Below are 24,395 nucleotides of genomic sequence, written 5' to 3'. Positions count from 1 at the left end.
ATAGGAATTACTACAGTAACTACATGTAACAAGGACACTGTAATAAAGTGTTACCGAATATTGTAGCATAAACAAAACACTTGAAACATTGTACATGTAAACTCCTAAATCCAAATATGAGGAAATTCATTTTTAGAAACATTTCATCATCCATTGCCTACCGTTCTTATGAGCCTTTTATGATGTAGCGTCCTACTTCAAATGAACAAATGAGGATGGCAAATAGTCGATAGCACACAGGTTTCATTATTTTGGAGAAATTTTCTCATGAGAAAATGAGTGGATGTTGTGAAAGTTCAATGGCTCATACTTGGTGGCATGGTATTGCAGTTCTTCTTCGAAATGAATCACCCAGCAAGTTTTTCCACAAAATGGTTTTCGCATGTATAACGCTCGATCACAACTTTCATCTTTTAAAAAAAGGTTATGTTTTGAACCCGACAAGAATGTGTAAAAAAAAAAGTATGAAAAAACACTGGCATAAAAAAAACCTAGTGTCAAACAGTCAAAGAAAAGCTATACCAGTTACGTTATATATATATATATATATATATATATATCTGAAAAAGTGCCAGCCTTAGTGATTCATTTCAGTAATCGAGTGGGACATCTCTGAAAGTTCAATGGTTCATTGTTTTTTTATGTATGCCACCTGGTTTTGTAATAAATCATCAGTTTTGAGGTTACTGAAATGCGCCCATTACCACTGAAGCTGTACATTCCATCAGCATAAAAAATCGTATAATAAAATAATGTAATATATACTATATATGTACATAAAATAAAATCATGCACTGGTTCATTGATATAATTTTAGGTCTGTAATTCTTTGCTTAATTTTTCAAAACAAATAATCCATTGGCACAAACACATTTTCAAGTAAACGTGTTGCCCAGCGTCAGTTCAACTAATTATCTGACATGTTTCATTGACTTTACTTACTTTTATGTGTCAGTTAACATAAACAGCTGCCACCTTTCCCAGGCACATAAATGCCTAATGACACATGCCTTTTTTTCTAAGAAAATGTTCTTATACTAAAAATAGGTTATGACCTATGCTTCATTTTTACAACTGCCCTTACCGACCGCAGTTTAGGTTGACATCAGAACCCCGGTGAGAATGTTATTTCACAAACATTCTCATGAACCTCTTTCCCCTTCGTTGCAGTTTGCTATATGATAACCTACTCTCGGTTTGATTGTAAATCCTCTTTTACACAGTTAGTTTCACAATCCACAAATCTAAAGACCCAACAAAGATAATGTGTTAGTGTGAGTAAAACTGAAAGGTTGCCTGGCATACAATATGATATAGGAACTTTTTTTTTTTAACAAAACGTAGGCTCAATGTTTCCTGTTATTGAAATATATATTTTTTAATGTAATAAATTGAATATTCATATTTTTATATATTTTGTATTTATATTGTATATGTAATTTTATGCAACCAGTATCACTTAATTCCATACATTACTTTAAATGTCTCAACTTTACAACATTTCGTGTTTGTATACTTCATCTTTGTATAATATGTGAAGAACTGACAAAAAAATAAAATAAAAAAACACTAAAAGTCACCTAGATACGATCGTAGAAAAGGAAACAATTTGTGAGGTTGTAAAGCTCAAGTTCAGTAACATGATGCTTTGTGGCTTATGCTCAAGTTCAGTAACATGATGCTTTGTGGCTTATGTCTAGACAAAGGCATTAATGTTGTCCACAAAACTGTGTATTAACAGCAAAGGATTTAAAATTGACTTTTATTTATCTTCTTGAAACACATTTTCACAAGTTTTCACAAGGTTTAAGTGATGTCACCACCTTTGTCTAGACTAGGAGACAAAAAAAGAAAACAATTTTTAAAATTCATAATTTAACGTCTGTAGAGCAAATATAAAAGCGCTAGGCTATATAGGTACTGTGGTTGTCAGACTAATTGTGTATCCTATTAGGGAGCATATGAGTTTAAAATATACTTTACTGGGGCCGGTTGCATAAACTAGTCTTACAAGTTAGTCATACACTAGTTCTTAAGACACAATGGCTATGTTTATGCAAACGGCCCCTGATGTCATCTTCACATGTTTTGCTTGTGCGGTCACGGTAAGTGTTTACTGCATGTATTGACTTGAGTCATAGATAATGAACAAGTTAGATTACCTGCAAAGTAAATGTTTCTTTTTACCTCTTAGAGGAAACCACACAACCCATCTGATTTACACTGAAATTTTACACCATTGGGGACCTCAAAAAGTCCCAAAGTAATTTTAAACGTTCTCAGTGCAATATGCGTACTAACAATATTATTAGTAAATGTAGTAAAACAAAATTACAGTAGACCTTTTGTTTATACTTATATATGTAAAAAAAAAAAAAAAAAAAGACATCATGGTGGTGATTTTTTAAATGTTTATCTTTTATATTTATTTTTTTGTTTTTGGAATAAAAAAAACCCTGAAGCTTAAAGCTCACATCTCACTGCTGACATCTAGTGGTAGGTTTTCTGCAGCACATTGTGTGTTTTTCCAAGTTACTAACGGCATGTTTATCAGTTATCTATCATCATAATAGATCTTTATTGATGATCCTATTATCATACGACTGCATTATTACGTGGTATTAGTATCACTTAACTGGCAATCCAGGTTACGTTGTTTTAAACAACAGATAAAGGTATGTTTAACCCTGAGCTAATCACAGCGAGTTGTTGAGGAACTGCCAACCGTACATCAATAGACCTACCTGCTACCTCGTTAAATATTCATGACGGTTTTACTGTCGCAGACCGAAACTTTCACGGGCTTTATATCTATTCATGTGTGACGGAAACAGGATTTTTTTCATGTTTGTTTCAGAAGACGCAAGACAAATGAACGATCCACGTGGACTGGAGACATGTCCACAGATGGGCACTATATTGCTGTTATTGACCCTACAGCTACTACAAATAAGAACGCTAACGAAAAAAAGTCTCTAAACCCAACAAGTATGAAACGTGCGAAACATGGAACAACAACCACCTTGTATACGGGTTAAGAGTAACCAAATAATAATAATAATAATCCTAATGCCACTTTCGGTATTCGGATCTTTACTCGTTAACTCATAGAGATATTGAGTTAAGGAAGTTATTCTGCTGTGGAAAGTTATCAACTTTCAAATCAGATCAACTAGTAAACCCTTCTCTCTTTTCCGTGACTGGCGCATGAGCATTTACTGTGAGACAGTCTCCTTTTCAAGGTGAAACCATTCATATGTTAATAAAAGGCACCAGCACCCTGCAGTCCTATAATGGTACATTACATTTTACCTTCTTTGCTTTTCAAAAGATTCGACCGCGTGCAGCTCAACTGCTCATTTTACAAATAACAATAGCCCTCATTTCCTATCCTATACAGTGCCTACTACGTGTCGTTCGCAAACGATTTAAGCCATTATTATAACAGGATCTAACAGTATACACTGCCCAGCATATATTCAGTCTAACCATGTCCAATTCGTGAACAAATCTTTTGATCCGGCTCACTAAACTGGTCTGAACAAATTCGTTCACGAGGCAACAGTTCAACTGACTAACTTAGTGACTACTGAACTTAAAACCTCTTTAATTCATTTCCGATTCGTAAGATCGTAAAGATTTGAATGATGTGGAGAAGTTACTTTGTCGTTGTTGCTACAAACAAAACTGAATTACAATTATTCAAAGGTTTTAGGTTTGCTGAATTGTTTGGAACCGGTTCTTTAAAACGAGTTGTTCAAAAGAGCCTTTTCGCGGTCTTCTAGTCCGAGTCACTAGTTCACTAGTTCAGGGAGCGCTGTGAAAAAGTTTCTGGAGGGGTGAGGGACGTACCATTATGACATGGGGGGGGGGGGGGGGGGGGTATGGTTTTTAAGTTCATATAAAAGTGCGGTCGTGAAACACATAGAGTAAAAAGACATGTCTCGAACTTTTCATAAGTTCTACTATATTGACTTTGCTGCATTACAATAATAATAAAAAAAGATATCTCCATTGTCGAAACCATGAACGAGAATCTACGTGCGAAGCAGCACCTTTAGTTCGTGTGGTTTGGTAGCGGCCATTCTTCAGAGTCTCGCTTACATCAATTTGGAATGCGGCGCTGGAGAAAGCGTGAACAAATACTATCCCATGATAATGCATTGCGTAAACATTTGACGACTCTGCCTAGGTTTTCCTGTTATGACGACAAAAGGTATGGTAATATTTTCTTAATCGATAATACCTAAACATAGCCTGAAGACAGAGCACCAGATGAAATTTGAGCGTATCTGGCAATTCAACCAAAGTTTTGCAAGTATTCAATCAAGTATTCAAATTTGGGCATAATAAGAACATTAATAAATAATACATTTACTTTTATATAGTTCCAAAGCACTGTGTGAACAAGCACTGTGTGAACTGAACGAAACTGAACAAAGTTACATTAACCCGGTATTCTCACATCCAGTATTATTGTTGAAAGTCTCAATGTTTCTATGTGTGTGTGTTTTTTTTATTTGGTTAAGTGATACTCTACGTTTATTTAAATGTAAAAAAAATTTAGTTGGGAAAGTTCCCTAGTCCAGATTTTGTTACAGCTCAGATGGTGCCTTGAAATTTGAAGTAAAATAAAACTGATGCAAAACCTATACCTTCCGCAATAATAAGATCTTTGCAAATTTTGACCTCTTTGATTCTAATTAGTAACAAAGAAAACAAGTTTTAAATTCTGAAAACTCATAAAATTGAGTAGATATGACAAAATATTGTGACACAAAATGGATGAGAACAAAGATGTTGTTAAACTTATGAGAACACTTTGTATAGTGTAAAATTTGTCAGCGCTAGTGATTGTTGTTTATATGGAAGTTTAGTATTGTATAGACAGATACAGAGAAGTTATAAAGCTTTGTTTAGAACCCAAGAGGAAAGAAACCTGCACAGGGATTTTAGCTGCAGCGTGAGAATCACTTGCTTATATTGTTTCATTGTCTGAAGGTGGATATTATTTTACACTCCATTCATTTATTGAGGTGGGAATACTCATTTCGGTTTGATGCTTATGAAGACAGATGAACTAGATCAGTCGGTCTCAGATAAAAAGCTTAGTTCTGGTCTGTTTTGACTAATAAAGTCAATGCTCTGAAGTCTCATTCCACTATTGAGTTGTCTTTCTTACAAAAGGAACAACATTCCTGATGTAATGCTGTGGAATCCAGTGATCAGTGGGACTCAGAGCATCAAGGGTGATTTGAGTGGGCCGGCATGAGAGGGAGGTGTGTAGACCACTGAACGTGAATAGCCCTGGAATCTGTGGTTTTGTTGGTTCATAGCCAGGGTCGGCCAAAGCGGAGCCAAGCAGCGTGTGTGTATTGTTTGCTGCCGACAGCTCAGTTTTAAGGCTCTCATTAGCACCTCTGGATGTGGCCTAATACAAAAACAGGCGCTGTAGTGATGTTTCTATTTCATCCACTTGTGCGGCAGGACATTTGATTACATTTGACTTTCATAATCTGTTGATTTGTTGTATTGTGTTATTCTAAATTATTCTGACTAACTTCCTGTCTCATGTTCCTTCCCATACAAAATATGTTGGACTGATGACTTTAGTGATAAGTAGTCACTCTAGAAAAGAGTGTCCCTTACGATCAACAGTTTCATTTACAAACTAATACGTCCAGCTTCCTGTTTAGTGTTGATCTATGGAGACTTTCAGCATCATTCAGCTCTTGTAAACCTGAAGGAATTAGTCAGATATAGTCTTTTGTTAAACTGCATTACTTTTTTTACAGCATATGTAGAATATCTACTGTCCTGTGCAGTGACACAAAGACTAAACAGGAACATACTAAAGCCATATGCAACCATAACACACTGATTTCAAAGAAACACTGCACTTCCTCTTGGATAAAGAAAGGACGATTAAAATACGATATTGTTTTCATGAGTAACAGATAAAGGAACATCAATGCAATGCTGCCCTGCATATTTCCTTTTTTTGTGGCGGTAATATTCCACTGAACATGCAAACTATAATTTACATTTAAAGGAATATTTCTCAATACGAGTTAAGTTCAATAAAAAGCATTTGGGGCATATCTTTGATTACCACAACCATTCATTTCGACTCATCCTCTAGTTTGTAAAACCAAAAATCAAGAGTGAGACACTTACAATGGAAGTGATTGGAGTAGCCTAATTTTTTTTGTGCAAATTTAAAAGCAGAAATGTAGAGCTTATAATTTTATAAAATAACTTACAATAATCATTATTTTAAAACATAAGCATTATTTGAGCTGTTAACTTGTTTTTGTCACTTTTACCCAACATGACATCATGACAATTTAGTGTTTTAAGCATTATGTTGTCATTGTAAAATTGAAACTTTAAAAGGCTTGTATTTGTAAGCCTTTTTTGGGCCTCATTCATCTCCATTGGAAGCGCCTCATTGTAAACCAGATTTTTTTTTTTTTTTTTTTTTTTAAGTAAAGGAAGGACATATCAAAGATATTTTTGTAGTAATCAACATTTTGCCAAGAGCTTTTGGAACCCGGAATATTCCTTTAATGAGCTCTCCAAAGTTTTTTTCCTGTTATTATTCTACTATTTGCCTATTACAATGATTATATTCAATGTGCTATGTCCCGGGTGAACAAGCCACAAACATTTTCCACTAGTAGACATACCTCCCCAGTCGTAGCAGAGTGAGTTAAGCCAGGGTCTGTGAGGTCTGTTTCATCTGCCGCAGTTGTAATGAATATACGGAGGGAAAGTACTCCTGGGTTTTGCAGCCGGAGGGATTCGTCCTGCTCTGCAGTGCTGGTGGTACCGCGCATGACACTTCAGTCCACATCAGACAATCCATCTGTGCTTTGGCTCATTTGAAACCAATTTCCACTTTACATCCTCTTTAAGTTTCTCCCAAAAGGGAGCCTCACGGCCACACAACTACCAAATGCCAGGGTGCGGTGTTGGTGTTCACAGGCCTCAGGGATCCTTATTCCCTCTCTGTCTCACATACACTTTAATTATGCAGTCTTTTTTTCTGCTAGTTTGGGGTAATTACAAGTCACTAATTACTGACAGTGACCCACAGAATGTATATTTAGGACCTTCCTATATTACTATTAAGGCTAAATATAACATTTTATCATGCTTGAAGATAGAAAGTTTTTTTCAATGTCACAAGATGGTTTGTGGAATGTTGTTTTGACAAAAGTCTTGGTATGGTTACCGAAGTAGTCCATTTTATTCTTTTTTATCTATCTGGAGTTCTGGACTAATCCCAATCTTCTGTGTTACATAATCCGTATTCTTAACATCCATTTTTTGTTCACACGCTATTGCTTGGATACACTTTCAGTAGCTATATCACATACCTTCGTTTTAGTTTTACACTGTATAATTGTTGTACTGTAATTTTGTTTAGCCTAATACTCATTGTGTTTTATGTTGTTTACACTTTAAATGTTTTCTCAGGTGAAAAAAAAACGTGCTTCATGTGGTACCATCTAAATTTACTTGTTTAAGTTAAGTCAGAAGGTTTATTTAAAATGACTAAATTAATTAATCTGGTACTAGATTGGTTTACAGTTACACCAACAATTTTATTTTAAGGGTTAGATCATATAAAAATAGTTGCACATTTAACGTTTTACAATGTGCATGCAATATCAATCATGCATAACAGTAATGTGAATAATGCCTAGACATGTTGATTGTTGCAACAACAAAAAAAGCAATTTAAAATAAATCCTGTTCTTTTGTATTCATCCAAGAATCCTGCAAAAAATCACTTTATCCATATAACAGTCTCCACAAAAATATTAAGTAGAAGCTAACTGTTTTCAATATTGATAATAATAAGAAATCTTTCTTGACCATATCAGCATATTATAATGATTTCTGAAAGATCATGTGACACTGAAGAAAATTAGCTTTGCCATCACAGGAATATATATGTATATTAAAATAAAAAAAACAGTTATTTTAAATTGTTAGTGTATGTGTGTAATCTTTACTAATGATTCGACATTCTACACTCTTTGGTCACTTTATTAGGTACATTATAGGTACAAACAGCTGACCATCAGAATGGTTAAGAAAGGGGATTTAAGTGATTTTGAATGTTGTTGGTGACAGATGGGCTGGTCTGAGTATTTCAGAAACTGCTGATCTACTGGGATTTTCACTCACAACCATCTCTAGGGTTTACAGAGAATGGTCAGAAAAAGTAAAAAAAATATTCAGTGAGCGGCAGTTGAAAATGCCTAGTTGATGCCAAAGGTGAGAGGAGAATGGCCAGACTGTTTTGAGCTGATAAAAAGGCAACAGTAACTCAAATAACCACTCGCTACAACCAAGGTCTGCATAAGAGCATTTTTTTAACTTTGAAGCAGATGCAGCAGCAGAAGGCACATCACGTGCTACTCCTGTTAGCTAAGAACAGGAAACTTAGGTTACAATTTACACAGGCTCACAAATCTGCAAAGCAACTGCAGCTAATCTGCAGCATCCACGTGATGCTATCATGTTAATACGGACCAATATCTCTGAGGAGTGTTTCCAGCACCTTGTTGAATCTATGCCACAAAAAATTAAGGCAAAAGGGGGTCCGACCCAGGCCGGTTCTAGCAAGGTGTACCTAATAAAGTGGCCAGTGAGTGTATAATGCCAAAAGATCATGCCTTTTCTGAATCTTCAATGAAAATGAAGTTTAATTTCACCTCGTAGACCTTATTCTAAACACCGTTTTTTGTTTCTGGTGTTGACGGGACATACGTGAAGGTTAATATATGTGACTGTCACAGTTCACTGGTGTTCTCAGCATGCCTGAGCTCCCTGTCTGAATGGGCAGGATGGGGGAGATTCCCACAATAATAAAACTCTCTCCGGCTCCCATATGTGCTAATCCGACATCCCGGGAAGGGGGGAGATATGAATCTACGGGCTTCCATGCAATACCAGTTTAACCTTGTAGACCGCTAATCCTATGGATATCCAGTGGATGTGGCACTAAATAAACAATGTATATTCAATCACAACCATCTTGAAAAGTATGTTAGTTTAGATTTGTGACCTGTCTCTGGCCTTGCAAACTACTGTTGCCACGTAACGTCACATGCACTTTTGACATGACCCAAGAAACCATTTTTACAGCAAAGAACTCGTAGCTCTCTTCATAGCAGGTTGTGGTATAAATCTACGGAAAGATGTAAAGAAAAATAACAATTCTAAAATCCCCTAATTAGTGTCATCACATTAGTTAGCAGATAACCAAGCAATAATTATATGTCGTTGTTTTCTTAATCAGCATTAAATAAAATCAGTTTTTAGAAAGTTCCCTTCAAAATATTATCAACTGTTTGCTTGTCTGAAATAGAACACTGGGCCTACAGTATCTCCTAGCAGGGAAGTCCCTTTGGGGTTTATTCTGACACAAATAACATGATCCAGGAAACTCAATTACTTCCTACAAAACTAAATTCTTGTAGCTAAATACGGTCAGTTCAGAAGTCAGTGCTCAATTCAGTGTTTGTGGAGCCCAGCCCATGCTTATGTTAGCCAAAGGCAAGTAAGGATTCTGCCATCATGTTGTTCTAAACCCATATGACTTTCTTTCTAACACAAACTTATTGTATGGACTCAGAAAACTTGATATATATACTCATATAGCTCATGTAGCTCATGAGTCTAATCAACCCTCTTTTTATGATACATTTATGGTGCTTTGTTTTTGAAGCTTGAAAAAATTAGTTCCTGTTAATTTGTTGAAATGATCCCATTTTCACTCTATTGTTTATATGCTACAGTATCTTTGTTTGTTGTCAAGATATACAAATGAGGGACTAATAGGAAAATAGCATAATTAGTCTTATTCTATATACGCAAGTGCACATAACAGCAATGATTGATCATGAAAATAATTGCGTGACTTGATTTTCAAAGTGTTTCACAGGTATGTTTATGAAATTCAGTTTAATTGGACCCAAAAAATTGCAATCCAATTCACATACTCGCTTACATGAGCATTACATGTATTCCAAACAAATCTTCAGCACTTATAGTACAGTCATCACATTCAGAACCAAAGAAAACCGCCGCGATAAATAGTCACTCGAGCTACTGCGAGTATAATAGTTGTTTTTACCTTGTTGAAATATCTAAAAGAAAGCTGACATATGTGTCAGAAGAGCTTTTTTTTTAGCGAATATTAAGTAAATATTCAGTCTCATGATCCACTGACCAGTAAGACATGAAAAATAAGCATATGGGATATATTAAAGATATATCAGTGATGTAAATGTACATCACGGCACTACGCATACATGCGCTATTTTAAAAATTTGATTGAAAAAATAGTTTGATTCATGCATTTGCATGCTTAATGTTTTCCTACTGATAGCATTTTAGATCTACACCACCCCTTCTTATAGATAGAAATTAAGCCATCAATCCGATAATATATTTGTATTATTTGGGTGCAGGTAAATCTGATCAAAGTCCTGTGACAATAAGCAATAATAAAGTAAAAACAACTGATAAAGGCCTGATTTTTGATGTTTGAAATGATTAGTGTTATTTTTATTATTAAAAAAATAGTGCCCATGGCTTTAATATTTTTACATTCGAGTACTCGAATATGCAGAGTGACCATCCCATCCCTAATGCTTTCTTATAAGGGGTAGCCAAAAAAATGTACGCAGATTAATGGTGGAGACTATTGTGAAACCAGATACTGCTATGCTCCAGCAGTCGTGTTTCCTTGGTCATTTGTTGGGTGATAGGATGCTATCCCGTCTGGCAGCCGTGGTGGCTCCTATAGGCGTTTAACCGGCATTCTTGGAGAGCCAGTGTGAGGACAAGGATCCCGAATGTATGCGAGCGATGCATGAGAGCAGCAGGTGAAGCGTCTCCCACAGTCTTCTGGAGAGCCGTTCCTCTGACATCTGTGTGTGGGTTGGTTTCCTATTGGTTCAGAATGTCAGAGTGGAATGATCATCTATACAATGCCTCACTGAGGACACTGTATGCATGACAACAGCATTTACATTACAGTACCGTTAAAATAATTGAATTGAACAAGGGGTTTGTTTGCTTGCTTGTTTGGGATTGTATCTTTATATTAGTTAGTTAGCTTCAAGAATCTGAGAAATATTTCAGATTCCAGTAAATGATCCTATGTTAAATGTTAATGTAATCCGGATGACATCTTAATACCAGGTGTAAACAGGGCCAAGGTCTTCTGGAGTTACTAGAAAATTGCAGATAGGTAAGTTTGATCAGGGTATGAACTAAACCCTGCAGGACAGTAGCCCTCCAGAGCCGGATTTATGGAACCCTGCCATACGAGTTCTTTTAGATAGGCTTATGGTTTGAGAAAGGTGTCACCAGTTGGGGGCAGCAGGATCTCATAAAAACAGTATAGGCCAAAAAGTATGAGTTAGATAGCAATCACTGCAAATTATATTAGATTAGAGATCATTACAAAATATATTATAACAATTTGAGTGTAAAGTTAAACTAAAAAGATCAAAATGCATTTTAGAATGTCTGACTCTGAGTATTTGTTTTCTCACCCTTTTGCTTTAACAGAAGTATTTGAAGTGCATAAAAGGTTTGTGTAAAACCTGATGATCATGTTCTTCAGAATGATTTGAGAAGATCTGATTCTGAACAGCAACTTCAAACATCTGACCGTCTGTACAAAAACATTCACATGATCTCTGTTACAAATGTGCTTATTTAATTATTGACAGAAATATTGCAGAAAGAAACTGAATATTTCTTATTCGTTTGCTTTCTTAAACATGTCTTTGTTTTAAAACAATGACACTTTATTGTTTATTTCCAAGATTGAAGTAAATTTTTTAGTTTTTAGATTTTCTGGTCTCTATTTACCTTGTTAATACCTTTATGATGAGATTTCGCCACTTGCTACATTGTATGCTGATAACTAAGAAAACAGGGAGAGTTTTTATAGCCTTTGCCAAGTGTCTACAAGAGGTGTGACGCTGTGATATCACACACACACATAGGTATGTGCAAGACGCGCCCAGGTTCATTTCACAGTACGAACTCCTACCGGTGCTCATCCAGAGTCAGAGTGCAGTGTGGGGTTAGACATCTCATGGAAATCAACTGATTTTATTTACCGGATACACATACTTTAAGGGGAATCAGTGTTTAACAATATGTAAGTAAGTACATTTTATTTTATATGACAAAGACTGTAGTTTATCATACAAGCTCAGGTAAAAGCTTTCCAGCAAAGTTGTCTTACATTCTATTTTTACTGGTTTAAAGAATGTTCTCACTGGTCTTGTAATCTGTTAGTTTATAATGTAGGTGATATTCAAGTAATATTTTAGTTTTGGGTAGTTTAATGTGTTTAATTTTTATTTTATTTTACATGGGTTTGACTGATTTTTCTTTTACCAATATTCACACTTTTTAAAATAATCTCTTATCGGTTCTTTAATATAGAGTCTACCGATATATGACACCAACTTTTTACTGCCATTCATTCTCAAGTCAAGAAATGTGTTGTAGCTTAAAATTAACCGAGAAACTGACAAAAATAAAATAAAATAAATTGGGTTAAACTTTATATTGATGGTCCTCTTTAAACATGTCAACTAACTCTCATTAGAGTATTAGTTGAGTATTAGTATATTGTTAGGGTTAGTAGAATAAGGGGTTATGGTTAGTAGAATAAGTTGACATCTACTTGTAACGTTACTTATAGTCAGTAGAATGTCTGTCGGGGGACCATCACAAAGTGTTAGCAGATATGAAAAAGACAGTCTACTAATACTCTAATGAGAGTTGGTTGACATGGAGCAACATTACTAATAGTCAACAGAATGTCTAATGGGGACCATCAAAATAAAGTGTTACCAAAACTTGATTCTCAATGGTAGGCCTATTGGACATTTGAAAATCAAAATAGAGAAGAAAAAAAAAATTAGTAGGCAGTCTAGGCACAATAATTCAATATGTAGCCTATTCCTGAATGTGTCATTGGGTTTTTAATGATATTGGTTAGGTTTGAAATTTATTTATAATATTGGTTTAATATTTCATCCATTGCTGGTAGAGCAGTAAACATGACTTAACATAAAATAATGACCTTATTGACATGAGCTTATTTCTTTGTGTTATTTCTCTTTAAAGATTGTGATGTCATGAATGAGTGAACCGGTTGCACTATTAGTTACTTAGAGAGCGTGTCAGAGTCATCTGCGGTTTCAAAGTAATAAAGTCACAGCTGTAATGCACTGACAGCTGAATGATTCTAATATCTAACATCGTTTAATCATTCACTAACTGTAGATATTCACAGTTTACTCAGGACATTGTCATCATGACGTAAAATAACATTTTGACATGAGAACAGGAAGCTGGTGAGACTCTTGTCAGAGTCATACACCGCAGAACATATGTGTCACAAGCTAGTAGTGGTCTGAACTTTGGCACTGTGATTTCAGACATTGGGAAATGCCTTAAAAGGATTTTGTGTTGTTTTTGACTATAAGAAGGTTATTATATATAATGCATAACACTAAGCACAGCAGCAGCTCATCATAATCTTGTATGCACATGCTAATTAGTCATTATCTTTTCCTGCTAAAAAAGCCTGGCGCTAGCAATACAAAGTCATAGTTTCAGTTCCCAGAGAATGTGTAAACCAATGTCAGATGTTTTGTGTAAAAGCATCTGCCAAATGCATGCATGTAAATGTAAGTAATGTGCAAACCAATGTGTAGCTAATCACAATTCCCTTCAACTTCCTTTAGTTTGAGAATCTGTTGTAGTGAATCTAGGTTAATTAATTACAAGTGAGTGCAATGAGGCATAGCAGCCCTCTTCATTAACCTCTTCTGCTGCAGGCATTCCAGTGTTGTAATCTAAGGACAGCATGCCCTTGTTTCTCCTGGAAATTGGACATTTTTCAGATACAGGAGGAAGAGTTCTTACTTGAATGGCCTCTTAGTTAAAGCTTCCCCTAAGCTCCTGCTGACTGCGCATAGCTGAGAGGCGTAGTTAGACTGTGATTTTTAGTGGGCCTATGAAAACTATTGTTTGTCAGAATAGTCTCCTGGAATCCGCTCTGACCCCTGTGGCTCTGGGTCAGGAGACCCGTCACGGCTGAGGGGCTGAGTGGTTCCACGAGACTAGTTTTAGTTCACTTTGGCTTGAACAGCTAACATGTTCTCTGGTGAGTGTGCATGAGTCTGATAAAATATGTATTTGCTTTGTAGGAACTCGTGAAGTAAGAGAAAACCAAGCCCTTCACTTCGAAGACCACTTGACCAGCAGTCATGGAAGGCAAAGAGGAGATCAGTGATACTGACAGTGGGGTTATTCTGCATTCTGGTAGGTTCAGTCTCAGTTACACCTTGGCTATAATGACACATTTTATGCTGTATTATGTAGTATGTGTTTGTGAGGTTAAAGGGATAGTTCTCAAAAAATGTCACCATATACTCACCCTCATGTCATTCCAAACCTAAATGACTTTCTTTTTTCTGTATAGTTCAATGGAAGGATTAAATCTTTGCAAAATTGGGAAGCAACACTTTTTTTTTTATAAATGTTTTAAAAAGATTTTATATATACAATACAGTTCATTTTTTGGAAAAGAAATGAATAATTTTTTCAGCATGGATGCATTCAATTGGCAAAAAGTGACTTGTAAAGATGTTTTTAATTTTACAAACGATTTCTATTTCAAATAAATAATACGAAATGTTTCTTGAGCAGCAAATCATCATATTAGAATAACTTTTGAAGGATAATGTGACACTGAAGACTGGAGTAATGTCTGCTGAAATTTCAAAATTCAGTAATTTGTCATAACATGAATAAATGACATTTTAAAATGTATTAAAAATGTGATACTATTTCACAATTATTTTGATTTGATTGTATTTTTCTATCAAAAGCATTTTTCAAATGCATAATTTAGTGGTTAGTTTTCACTTCTTTCACTTCTAAAAAGGAACATTGTAATGTGCATTACACCTGTAAGGGATGAATCGGAAGCAATCACCACACTATAGCAGGTTTTTAAAAGACCCTTTTAAACCAAAACAACTCCTAATAAACACTTTTTTTTCTGTGCAGGTGAACGTTTTTCCTTTTTCGTCATTGTTTTCTCTGTGTGCTGCTGTCACATGATTGATTGAAAATGTATGTTAAAGAATTCAGTAGATAAGCTCTCTTCTAGACATCCCAGAGGCGTTTGCCTGCAGTCACTCACCAGATACAGAAGAAATAAATTCTTTGTTGTCACTCATTTAGCCGTTTTCAGTGACCTTCATTTGTTCATTTATGAGCATATAACAGTTGATGAGTATTTGTTTCCTGAAAGTTTACATCAGCTTCTGAGGTGTGCATGTGAGCAGACACTGATTATGGTATTATATTTGTGGTGCCAATCATAATTCAGTTATTTATTTAGATTTAGTTCAGACAACATTTAAAGTTATCATCTTTTCGGGCTATGCTAGTATTGAAACAAAGACGAATTTGTCATATAATTGCTGATTTTCTGTTATTATTTTGAAGACTCTTTATCAGAATGTGTTTTATGTGTTGTAGGGCCTGACAGCCCCACCACAGTGATGAAGGATGTAAAAACTCATACTCGGGTCATGAAACTGAAGCAGCAAGCTCTGGAGGACAGGCTGAAGACTTGCTTAAAGGAGCTTAAGAAACTCTGCATCAGAGAGGCCGTAAGTCAACATTGACACTCACAAACACGCATATGGACTCACCAAAACACTACTAAAGAGAGATAAGGAAGTTTTCACATTGGAATTAGAGAATTAGAGGGGACTTCCAATGCACGCTGATTACATCATGTTTTCAAAGCCCTATTTTCCCCCACTTCTTCTGAAGGTGTGTTGATAAAAATCTTCCTAGCAATAATCAAAACATTCTCACCTCTCTAAAGAACATGACAGGGTATTTAATACATGTAAAAAAAAATATATATATATATATATATATGGCATCGACTGAGTGAACAAGTCGCCAGAGTTCATCATCTTCAGCCCCAGAGGCTTTTTGGTGTATTAGTCTTCCTGGTAAGATGTTAAGTCACAAAAATGCATCATTGTTTCCTGTTGGAGTCACTTGCTGGGGCTTGTTCTGGTGTTCTTCAGTGTCTGATGACACCTTTATGTCACAATAAGTCTGAAGTCACGCTAGTGTGTGTATCATCTGTTTTTGAAGGGCTTCACCTCTATTATGGCTCTTTAAAGAGCTGTGGGCTTGTGGTTTTTGTCTCAAAGAGAATTGTATCTAACACATGCTGGCATGAATTTGGGGAAGATAGATGGCAGGTTTAGTTTGGCAGGTAGGGCTCTTGGTACGGCTTAGGAAAGAACCAAATATTTCAACAACAGGCTTGCATAATGTAGCGGTTGAAAGCAACAACTTGTCCCAACTCGCTGAAAAGTTTCACACTGGAGAAACAGGAATTCTGGTTAAAGGCTTGTTCTTGATAACTTGCTTGTGACTTCTTTTTTCTTTTTTTTACTTGAGTATGATTAACGTAATTATTCTTACAAATTGCACTGACAAATTACAGATCTGCTTGACTGCCCCCATAAAATTTAAATACCAATCTTAAAGACATCAGTTGTTCGGATACACAATATAGCAATACTATATTGACCGATTCATGATTTGGATTGTGTATTTAACTGTCCATTTATATGCATTTCCTCTATTTTTTACATCTATATTTGCACTATAAAAGCACTAATAATAATGTTAAATCTAATCTTCAGCTAATTAAAAAATGAATATACATTTTTCATACTGTGCAATATATTGTTGTGATACCTAAATTCACTTGTAGCATTTTAAAAGATTGATTTTAGTTTTTACTGTTTTAATTCTTATGTAATATCTATTATGTATTAAAATGTAATATCTGCCATTTAGTGGCTGTAAAATAAAAGCAGTTATCAGCTGGAATTTTAATATTGGAGCATTCATTCCCTCTTCTCTTTCAGGAGCTCACAGGACATTTGTCCTCCGACTATCCCCTGTTACCTGGAGAGAAGCCGCCTCAAATTCGCAGGCGCATTGGAGCTGCTTTTAAGTTAGATGAGCCAAGCATTCTACATAGAACTGAGGTAAAGACACTTATTCACAGAGATAATAAAAAAAATTAAAAAAAATTACTGTTTCCAAGTCATTAGACATACTCTTAAGGTTCAGTATTGTTTCTATAAATAAGGTTGAATCTCATAAACCAATCACTAACATGTTACACAGGACTCTGAGCTGAGCTCTGTTGAGGCTGATCTGGCTCTTCAGCAGCAGATATACATGGCGGCCCAGAGGCTGTGTCAGGAGAAACATCTCAGCAAGGCGGTGAAGAAGAGTCATCTACAGCAGTACCAGCGTGAGGAAAGGAAACTCAAAAATCTTCAGGAAGCCGTGTTCAGGTTGCAACTGGAACACGGCCGATCCACACCACGCCCTGGCATGATGGCACAGAGAGGTGAGGGATTTATATGAGCACTTTTTTCAGTTTTTTGTGTTTTCTTTGCACTGTGTAATGAGCTTGAACATCAAAGATCATCTTATTCTTACATATATATATGTTTTGTATCAAGGCGCTTCAGACGATAGCTCATTGTCAGACTCGGCTGTGCTTGATGAGGGTAAGTGAAAACCATGTTTTTTTTCTGAAATTGTAGTATGTATATACTATGAATAATTTAAAAAGACTTTATTTTATAAACTAATATTAATAAAACATTTTTTAAATGTAAATAAAATATATTTAAAAAAATATATTATATACAATATTTTATACAAATGTAAAACATAATATATATATTTTCATATATATGTATACAAATGTAATATATTATATTTTATATGTATATATATTTTATATATAGTTATTTTGAAAAATAAATGTTTTTCCATGCTATTAGTCATTTACCCATGTACCATTAATGAATATAATCTCTCATCCATGTTTCAGAGGAACTGTCTTCCCAGCTTTCTTCAGAGCCTCCTGCTCCTTCTGTAGATCTTCACCCTCCACATATTAACATTTCTCATCCCGCTCCTCATACACCTATAGGCCCCTCCTACCAGCCCCTCGAGGCCATTTCCCATCAAACCCCCCCACAATCCCTGGAGGACTTGCACACATGCCAGAGTCCAATCTTAGAGCATGACCCTTCCCCCATTCAAAACTCTCCCTGGATGGAGACTAGTTTGGACCAGCCCTATCAAAAAAATAAAAGATCTAATAGCATCAAATCCAGGTATATCTATCTTTTTTATTCTTTGAATCTCTTAAAGTGCAAAGCGATAATTAAATGTGAAAAGCATGTGATCCATGACCTTTGAAAAGCAGTTTTGACTCACCTGGTCATTAAGACATCACATAGTAATTTTTGGGGTGGGTATGACCACACCTCCTCTTCTCTAATGGCCTTTAAGTCATCTCAAGGTTGATTTATGGAAGGCATGTATTGTTGTCAGTAGAACACTCATAACGAAACTACAGCTGTACTGTTTCTGTTTTGTCTTCGTAATTGTGAAAGTAACTGTTTTTGTTTTTCCATGCATCTGTAGTCCTGCTGTTACCCCCACGTTGCCTCCTCTTGAGGTTTGTCTTGCGGAGGCCGGGATACCACTGCAAATACCCACCCATGCTGCCCTGAAACACACACAGTCCTGCAGCGCACCCTCCACTCCAGAGATGCACCTGCGCAGGAGACAATCCATTGGGTCTGCTCACAATTTACTCAATCTCTTTTATACTCTACTGTTCAAAGGTTTGGGTTTGGTACGATTTTTATTGGTTTTTAAAAAATAAACGTTTTTTATGCTCACCAAAGCTGCATTTATTTAATCAAAGATAAGCAGTAATATTGTGAATACATTTAAAATAACTTTTTTCTATTTTTATATATTTATGTAATTTACTCCTGTGATGGCAAAGCTGAATTTTCAGCAGCCAATACTCCAGTCTTCAGTCACATGATCCGTCAGAAATCATAATTTCTTGTTATAAGCAATTGTGCTGCTTAATATTTTGTGGAAACCATTATAGATTTTTTTAGGATTCTTTGATGAATATAAAGTTCAAAAGAACAACATTTATTTGAAATAAGAATCTTTCTTTACTGTCAGTTTTGATCAGTTTAATGTATTCTTGCTGAATAAAAGTTATAATAAAAAAAAATCATACTGACCCTAATCTTTGGAACAGTTGTATCCACCTCAGATCATGTGTTTCATAGATATTATGGCTATCTCAAATCTTGACAAATGTATTAATTTCTCATTTTAACAGATTTCCCAGGACTGAACGTAACCCGTATGATCCCGAGCGGGAGCGTGGGCGCTCAAGGGGCCCCAGGAGACGGTTGACAGACTTTGTGGTGCCACCATCAGAATACTCCCCCGTAAGATTGAATGTTGGAAATCCTGTGTACTACTCTAGTTCTGAGGACAGCAACTCGGAGCACTCGGTGCAGTCCTACGCCAGCTCGCCCTGCCAGGAGCACCCTGGGGAACTTCCGTGGCCCTACCAACTTCAGTACGGATATCATTATTCCAGCCTAGCCGATAGCCATATACCACAAAGATCCTCCCCTACCCACCTCTACAAGAACCCTCAGTACCAGTCCTCACCTAGTTTTTCAAGAGGGTACGTGGAGGACGGATGGGGTCACCCCTTAGAAATGGACAGCGGAAGGTCGTACTTAAGCCACCAGGCCCCTTCACCTGTTTATTCTTCAAATGGTCACTATGAGTACTACTACAGTGAGGCTTTGCCCTCCCAGCCACGAAGTTGCAGGTTGTTACCCGCCCACGTGAAACTGTCACGGGCCCCTTCGCTAAGAGAGTGTCCTCAGCACCCTAGCAGGGGCCTGCCGCGGCAGGTGGTGTCAGAGGAACTCAAATCATGGCATCAGCGCAGCCAACTCCTACCGCCTCGACCTCACTCACTGGATCGCAACAGGCAGGGCGCACTCCGCATCCGAAATGCACCTGGGCAAGAGTCCCCACTTTCGCTTTCCCAGCACCACAGGTTCCAGGAACAACAGGTAAATAGTCGTTCCTCACAGTCACTCAGAATAAATGGGCGGAAAATGTATTGACCCGCAATGAGGTCAAAAAGGAAAAAATCCCCAAATATGTATCTATCTTGGCTCTGTATGAAATTGAATACCGCAGTATCGCCTAGCCATCGTGTATCAATCTGTTGAGAGAGGAATTTCCTGAAAAGGCAGATCAGTTACGCACTGCCCAGGCCTGTCTGTGGAACTGGGAAAGGTTCTCTTGATGCTCTGCTGCGTCAAAGTGAGATCACTACTGGATCTAGGTGTGGTGTTCATCTGTGAAAGAGCTTTTGATTGGAATTAGTGTAGGGAATGGCACAATAGCAAACCACACACAACTCATAATTGTCGTTTTGTTGTTTATGGTTGAGAACACTATGCTATAAATCAGCGCACACGACTGTTCAAAAGTTTGGGTTGGGAAGGTTTTTTGTTTTTGAAAAATGTTTCTTATGCTCACCAAAGCTGCATTTATTTGATCAAAAATACAGAAAAACGATAATAATGTGAAATATTATACAATTTAAAATATCTTCTCTATTTTAATCTAATTTAAAGTGTAATTTAATCCTATGGTGGCAAATCTGAAATTTTCATCATCATTACTAAACTTTAGTGTCACATGATCCTTCAGAAATCATTCTAATAAGCTGAATTGCTGCTAAAGAAACATTTCTTACTATTATTAATGTTGAAAACAGTTGTGCTGCTTAATATTTTTGTTGAAATAGTGACTTTTTTTCAGGATTCTTCGAGTAGAAATCTCTTGTAACATTATAACTGTCTTTACTGTCACTTTTGATCAATTGAATGCATCCTTACTGAATAAAGGTATTCATTTATTTTCTATAGTGGATGTGAGTTTGAGCAGTGTCTGTGTGTTCTCGCTCATTCAAAGAACACTCTGATACCGCTCCATTTTTAGTATGACATATATTAATAAATAAAACGATTGCATGTCAACAAGAAATCACCTTATGTTTTTATAATGCTGATAGACTATTAGCGGTCAAAATAAACATTTGAAATATTAAAACGTTGGAAACATGATCAGAAATATAAATGGTCAATTAAAATTAATGGCAGAGCATGGATGACTTCAGATTTCCTGTGTAATTAAAAAAAAAAGGTGTTAAGGAAATAATTAGATGCTCCTGTCACGCAAGGAAATAAAATAATGGATCTAACTCGAAAAGGTCATGGAAGTTGTGGCGTGGGTACAATGATTTGTTCGAAATTTACAACAATTATATTATCATACTAAATCATTAATCTCACAACTGTAGAGAAATTGTGCAAACATTATTTCAGTTAATATATGGTATAAAAAGACACACTTTGAAAGAACTTTACGGTAGAGCGGTAACTGGGTGCAGAATGTCAAATGGAGCAAACTCACACCAATAAATTAGCAAGGAGAGGGAAACCCCAGGGTGGAGTTAAAGCGGTGTGTGTGATTATACACTCCATTACACTCACATACTCTGCTGTAAATGCAACAAATACTTCATCAGGGATCATTTGCTTACTTTGAGTTTATTTGTATCGACACACACAGGTTTTCATTCCACTCAAAGCTTTTTCCCATTCCCCACGGTCATGAACTTTCCCGTTAACAAAACAATCTAGTGGGAAAACATGCATTCAAGGTTGCTCTGCTGTTTATTTCCATTCAAGCTTATGGTGGCTAAAGTGTGTGAACTTGATATGTAGGTGAGCATTCCATTCCTCAGGGACAAAAGCTCGATTGGACGGAAGGAAACAGTGATAGTGGCCCAGCCCATTAGCTCCTTTATTTGTGTAGAAAAAGCCAGATAAGTTGTTTGGCCAATGCACCTCTATTCCAACTTTAGTTTCCCCTTAAGCAACATTTTAATAGCTGGCATGTTCCCAGCTGAAGCCAATAGGTGTCTTTGTTAGCTTGTTTTCCCCCTATTGCTAAGTATTGAATTTTATCGTACATAAAATCTTACACCAGTACACCTTGAGCATATGCTGTGGTGTCACTCATCAAACCACAGTCCATTGTAAATGATAATTCCTAAAGACCTAATAATGTTCACTCTAATCCATTACTAATTGAAGTACTTGTGTAGCGTTCTCCGTTACCAAAAAAAAGTCACATAGAAACCGCACTTTGAATTTAGAAGACTGTTAGTCATTTAAACCAGATTTGATGCCTCAAAACAGCATCAAAATTGTTTATTAAGCAAAAAAGGCAAACAATGAAATAAAAAATAAGAACTGTATAGGCTTAACAATATGGAAAAATAACATGACAGACTGAATAATAAGATTTATAAATAAATGAACATCAGTGGATGTGTGATTGACATGCCTAACATAAATAATAAATATTTACTTATATATTATAGAATATTTTATGCTAATTATATTAGTAATATATATATTAATAAGTGAAAGGTTTCTTTTGCTATCAAATATGCAAGGTTATATCGTTAGTTGCATTTTTAAATTTTATTTGGATTTAACCTTATTTTACTCCCCAACTGATGTCTGAAACACATTTTTGAGTTGCGACACATCATTTGAGAACCACTGATTTAAATGAATCCCAAACACAAACTGTTTTTCAAAGAAGAATGTGGGTGCCAGTGTTATTTTGGTGGGAGTCGGGTAATTTACACTACAGTGAAAAATGTGCAATCAGACACCTGGAAAATGCAGTGCACATGTACCAACAAGTCACAGAACAAATGATTGAAAATTCCCTGTTGAATAAATTTAAGTTGGAAAACTAATGCCTTCAAGACACAAGAAAAATTAAGAACCTTGGGTTGTGCAATGACACACATTCACTCATTTTGAAATTTACCAGAAACCACAGGAATCCTAAACCACAAACTTTCGGATGCATGATTTGGTTGGTTAATTTAGTCATTTGGTCTTGGAGACATTTAGATTGTGAGACTATCAGCACTGCCTGAGGCACACATTTGCTTCATTCTAGCATGTCATGCAATGATTTACAGAGTCATGTGTTTCAAATGCAGAGGCAGCTGGGGTTGACCTGAAGACTACTCCTTAAATATCTTATTATCCAAGGAACTTTAATAATTAATAAACATTTTGGTTTCTCCTGTCCTGTGAATCTCTGCTTTAAGACACTGACTCAATATTTCAGAAAATATTGGGATAGAATGGGGCAAAATTCTGCACACACAATCTAAAACATTTCATAACGGCCTTACACACTGTGAGCTCCATGATTTAAGACCCAGCTGTTGTTTAACCCTGGCCAGATTTCTGACACACCTTCAGTCAACACCACAGAGCTGCTGATTGTGCAGTTTCATTTAGGCTACTAAGACTACATGCAGTCAAGGGTTACTAGAATGTTAAACCAATGCAAACAGATTTCCCTATGGACTGACCTCGTTTCTTTTTTGCTTTGCTCCTCCAGGTATCCCAGAAATGGGTCAATCTGGGGACTCCAGATAGGATGTATGAGGATGACTCTGAGGTTGCCAGCCAGGTGTGAAACCATGGAAACCCTTCTGACGAGAGTCATATTTATTCAATAATTTATTGAGCTAATGGACTAAAGTATAGACTTTTAACATCGATAAAACACACACATAGGGATATGTCTAGAAGGCATCACTTTCTATGAAATGCCTCGTCCCAAAATGAGTTTTACTGTGAAAGACAATTTTTTAAAATGTTTTATAGATTTTTTATAGATTAACATACTTACAGATTTTTTTGTACAATGAAATAAAAACAATATTTGTTACTAAGTGTATTTTTATGTTTCTTGGTTATGCTAATACTAAGATCAATAAAGTTTGTGATTTAAAAATGATTATGTTTGTACACTATGCAATCAATCTTCGTTCTGATTAAATAATTACTGTTTGGTATGTTAGACTTTTTTAAAGGTTTCTCTAAAGGCAAATGTAAACTTTCAGATGTTAAATGCTGAATAGTATAATAAAACATCTTTGTAATTTAGTACACCACCACACCATAATGGTAACATGATCACAGCGACATTCTTATAAATCGTGATCTGGAAGGCAAACACAATGTGTAATTAAAAAGGCAACCATTACATTTGATGTATCATTTGCCTATAGTGTTATTTCTTAAATAATGCAAAGAAATGCCGAACATGTCCATTTAAACATTGGAGGAAAAATATAATCCAGGCTGCTGCAACTGTTAGTACATAATTAAACGGGCAGCGGCAACTGTTACTTTTCTCACCGCTCTTTTGGATGAGCCTATCACAGTAATTACTGGATTATCACCGAT

The 24,395-nt window shown here is 36.0% G+C and overlaps 1 protein-coding gene across 2 annotated transcripts; it reads left to right on the top strand.

Moving 5' to 3' along the window:
- The first annotated feature begins 4,071 nt into the window (after positions 1-4,071).
- Positions 4,072-23,943, top strand: inavab (innate immunity activator b). Of its 2 annotated transcripts, none has more exons than XM_056251536.1 (10): positions 4,072-4,216; positions 14,268-14,382; positions 15,610-15,743; positions 17,034-17,156; positions 17,299-17,527; positions 17,643-17,690; positions 18,020-18,308; positions 18,622-18,777; positions 19,346-20,102; positions 23,542-23,943. In XM_056251536.1, the coding sequence occupies exons 2-10, from the start codon at positions 14,328-14,330 to the stop codon at positions 23,617-23,619; spliced, it is 1,869 nt and encodes a 622-aa protein (XP_056107511.1). In that variant the 5' UTR covers positions 4,072-4,216; positions 14,268-14,327; the 3' UTR covers positions 23,620-23,943. The 2 variants fall into 2 exon arrangements, with proteins under 2 accessions (XP_056107511.1, XP_056107510.1); XM_056251535.1 differs by lacking the exon at positions 4,072-4,216 and adding an exon at positions 12,050-12,199.
- The last annotated feature ends 452 nt before the right edge of the window (positions 23,944-24,395 follow it).

Source organism: Rhinichthys klamathensis, unplaced genomic scaffold, assembly GCF_029890125.1.
Source record: "Rhinichthys klamathensis goyatoka isolate OS25496 unplaced genomic scaffold, OSU_Roscu_1.1 h1tg000082l_1, whole genome shotgun sequence".
Classification (NCBI taxonomy): Eukaryota; Metazoa; Chordata; class Actinopteri; order Cypriniformes; family Leuciscidae; genus Rhinichthys; species Rhinichthys klamathensis.
Note: the sequence above shows the minus strand (reverse complement) of the source record. Positions and strands in the feature narration are given on the sequence as shown.

What these genes read in the sequence shown, in the direction of transcription:
- inavab (XM_056251536.1), top strand. Translation starts at nt 14,328, where the DNA reads ATGGAAGGCAAAGAGGAGATCAGTGATACTGACAGTGGGGTTATTCTG. An exon ending in TGGGGTTATTCTGCATTCTG is followed by an intron (nt 14,383 to 15,609) that starts GTAGGTTCAGTC and finishes TATGTGTTGTAG; the next exon opens with GGCCTGACAGCCCCACCACA. An exon ending in ACAGGTTCCAGGAACAACAG is followed by an intron (nt 20,103 to 23,541) that starts GTAAATAGTCGT and finishes TTGCTCCTCCAG; the next exon opens with GTATCCCAGAAATGGGTCAA.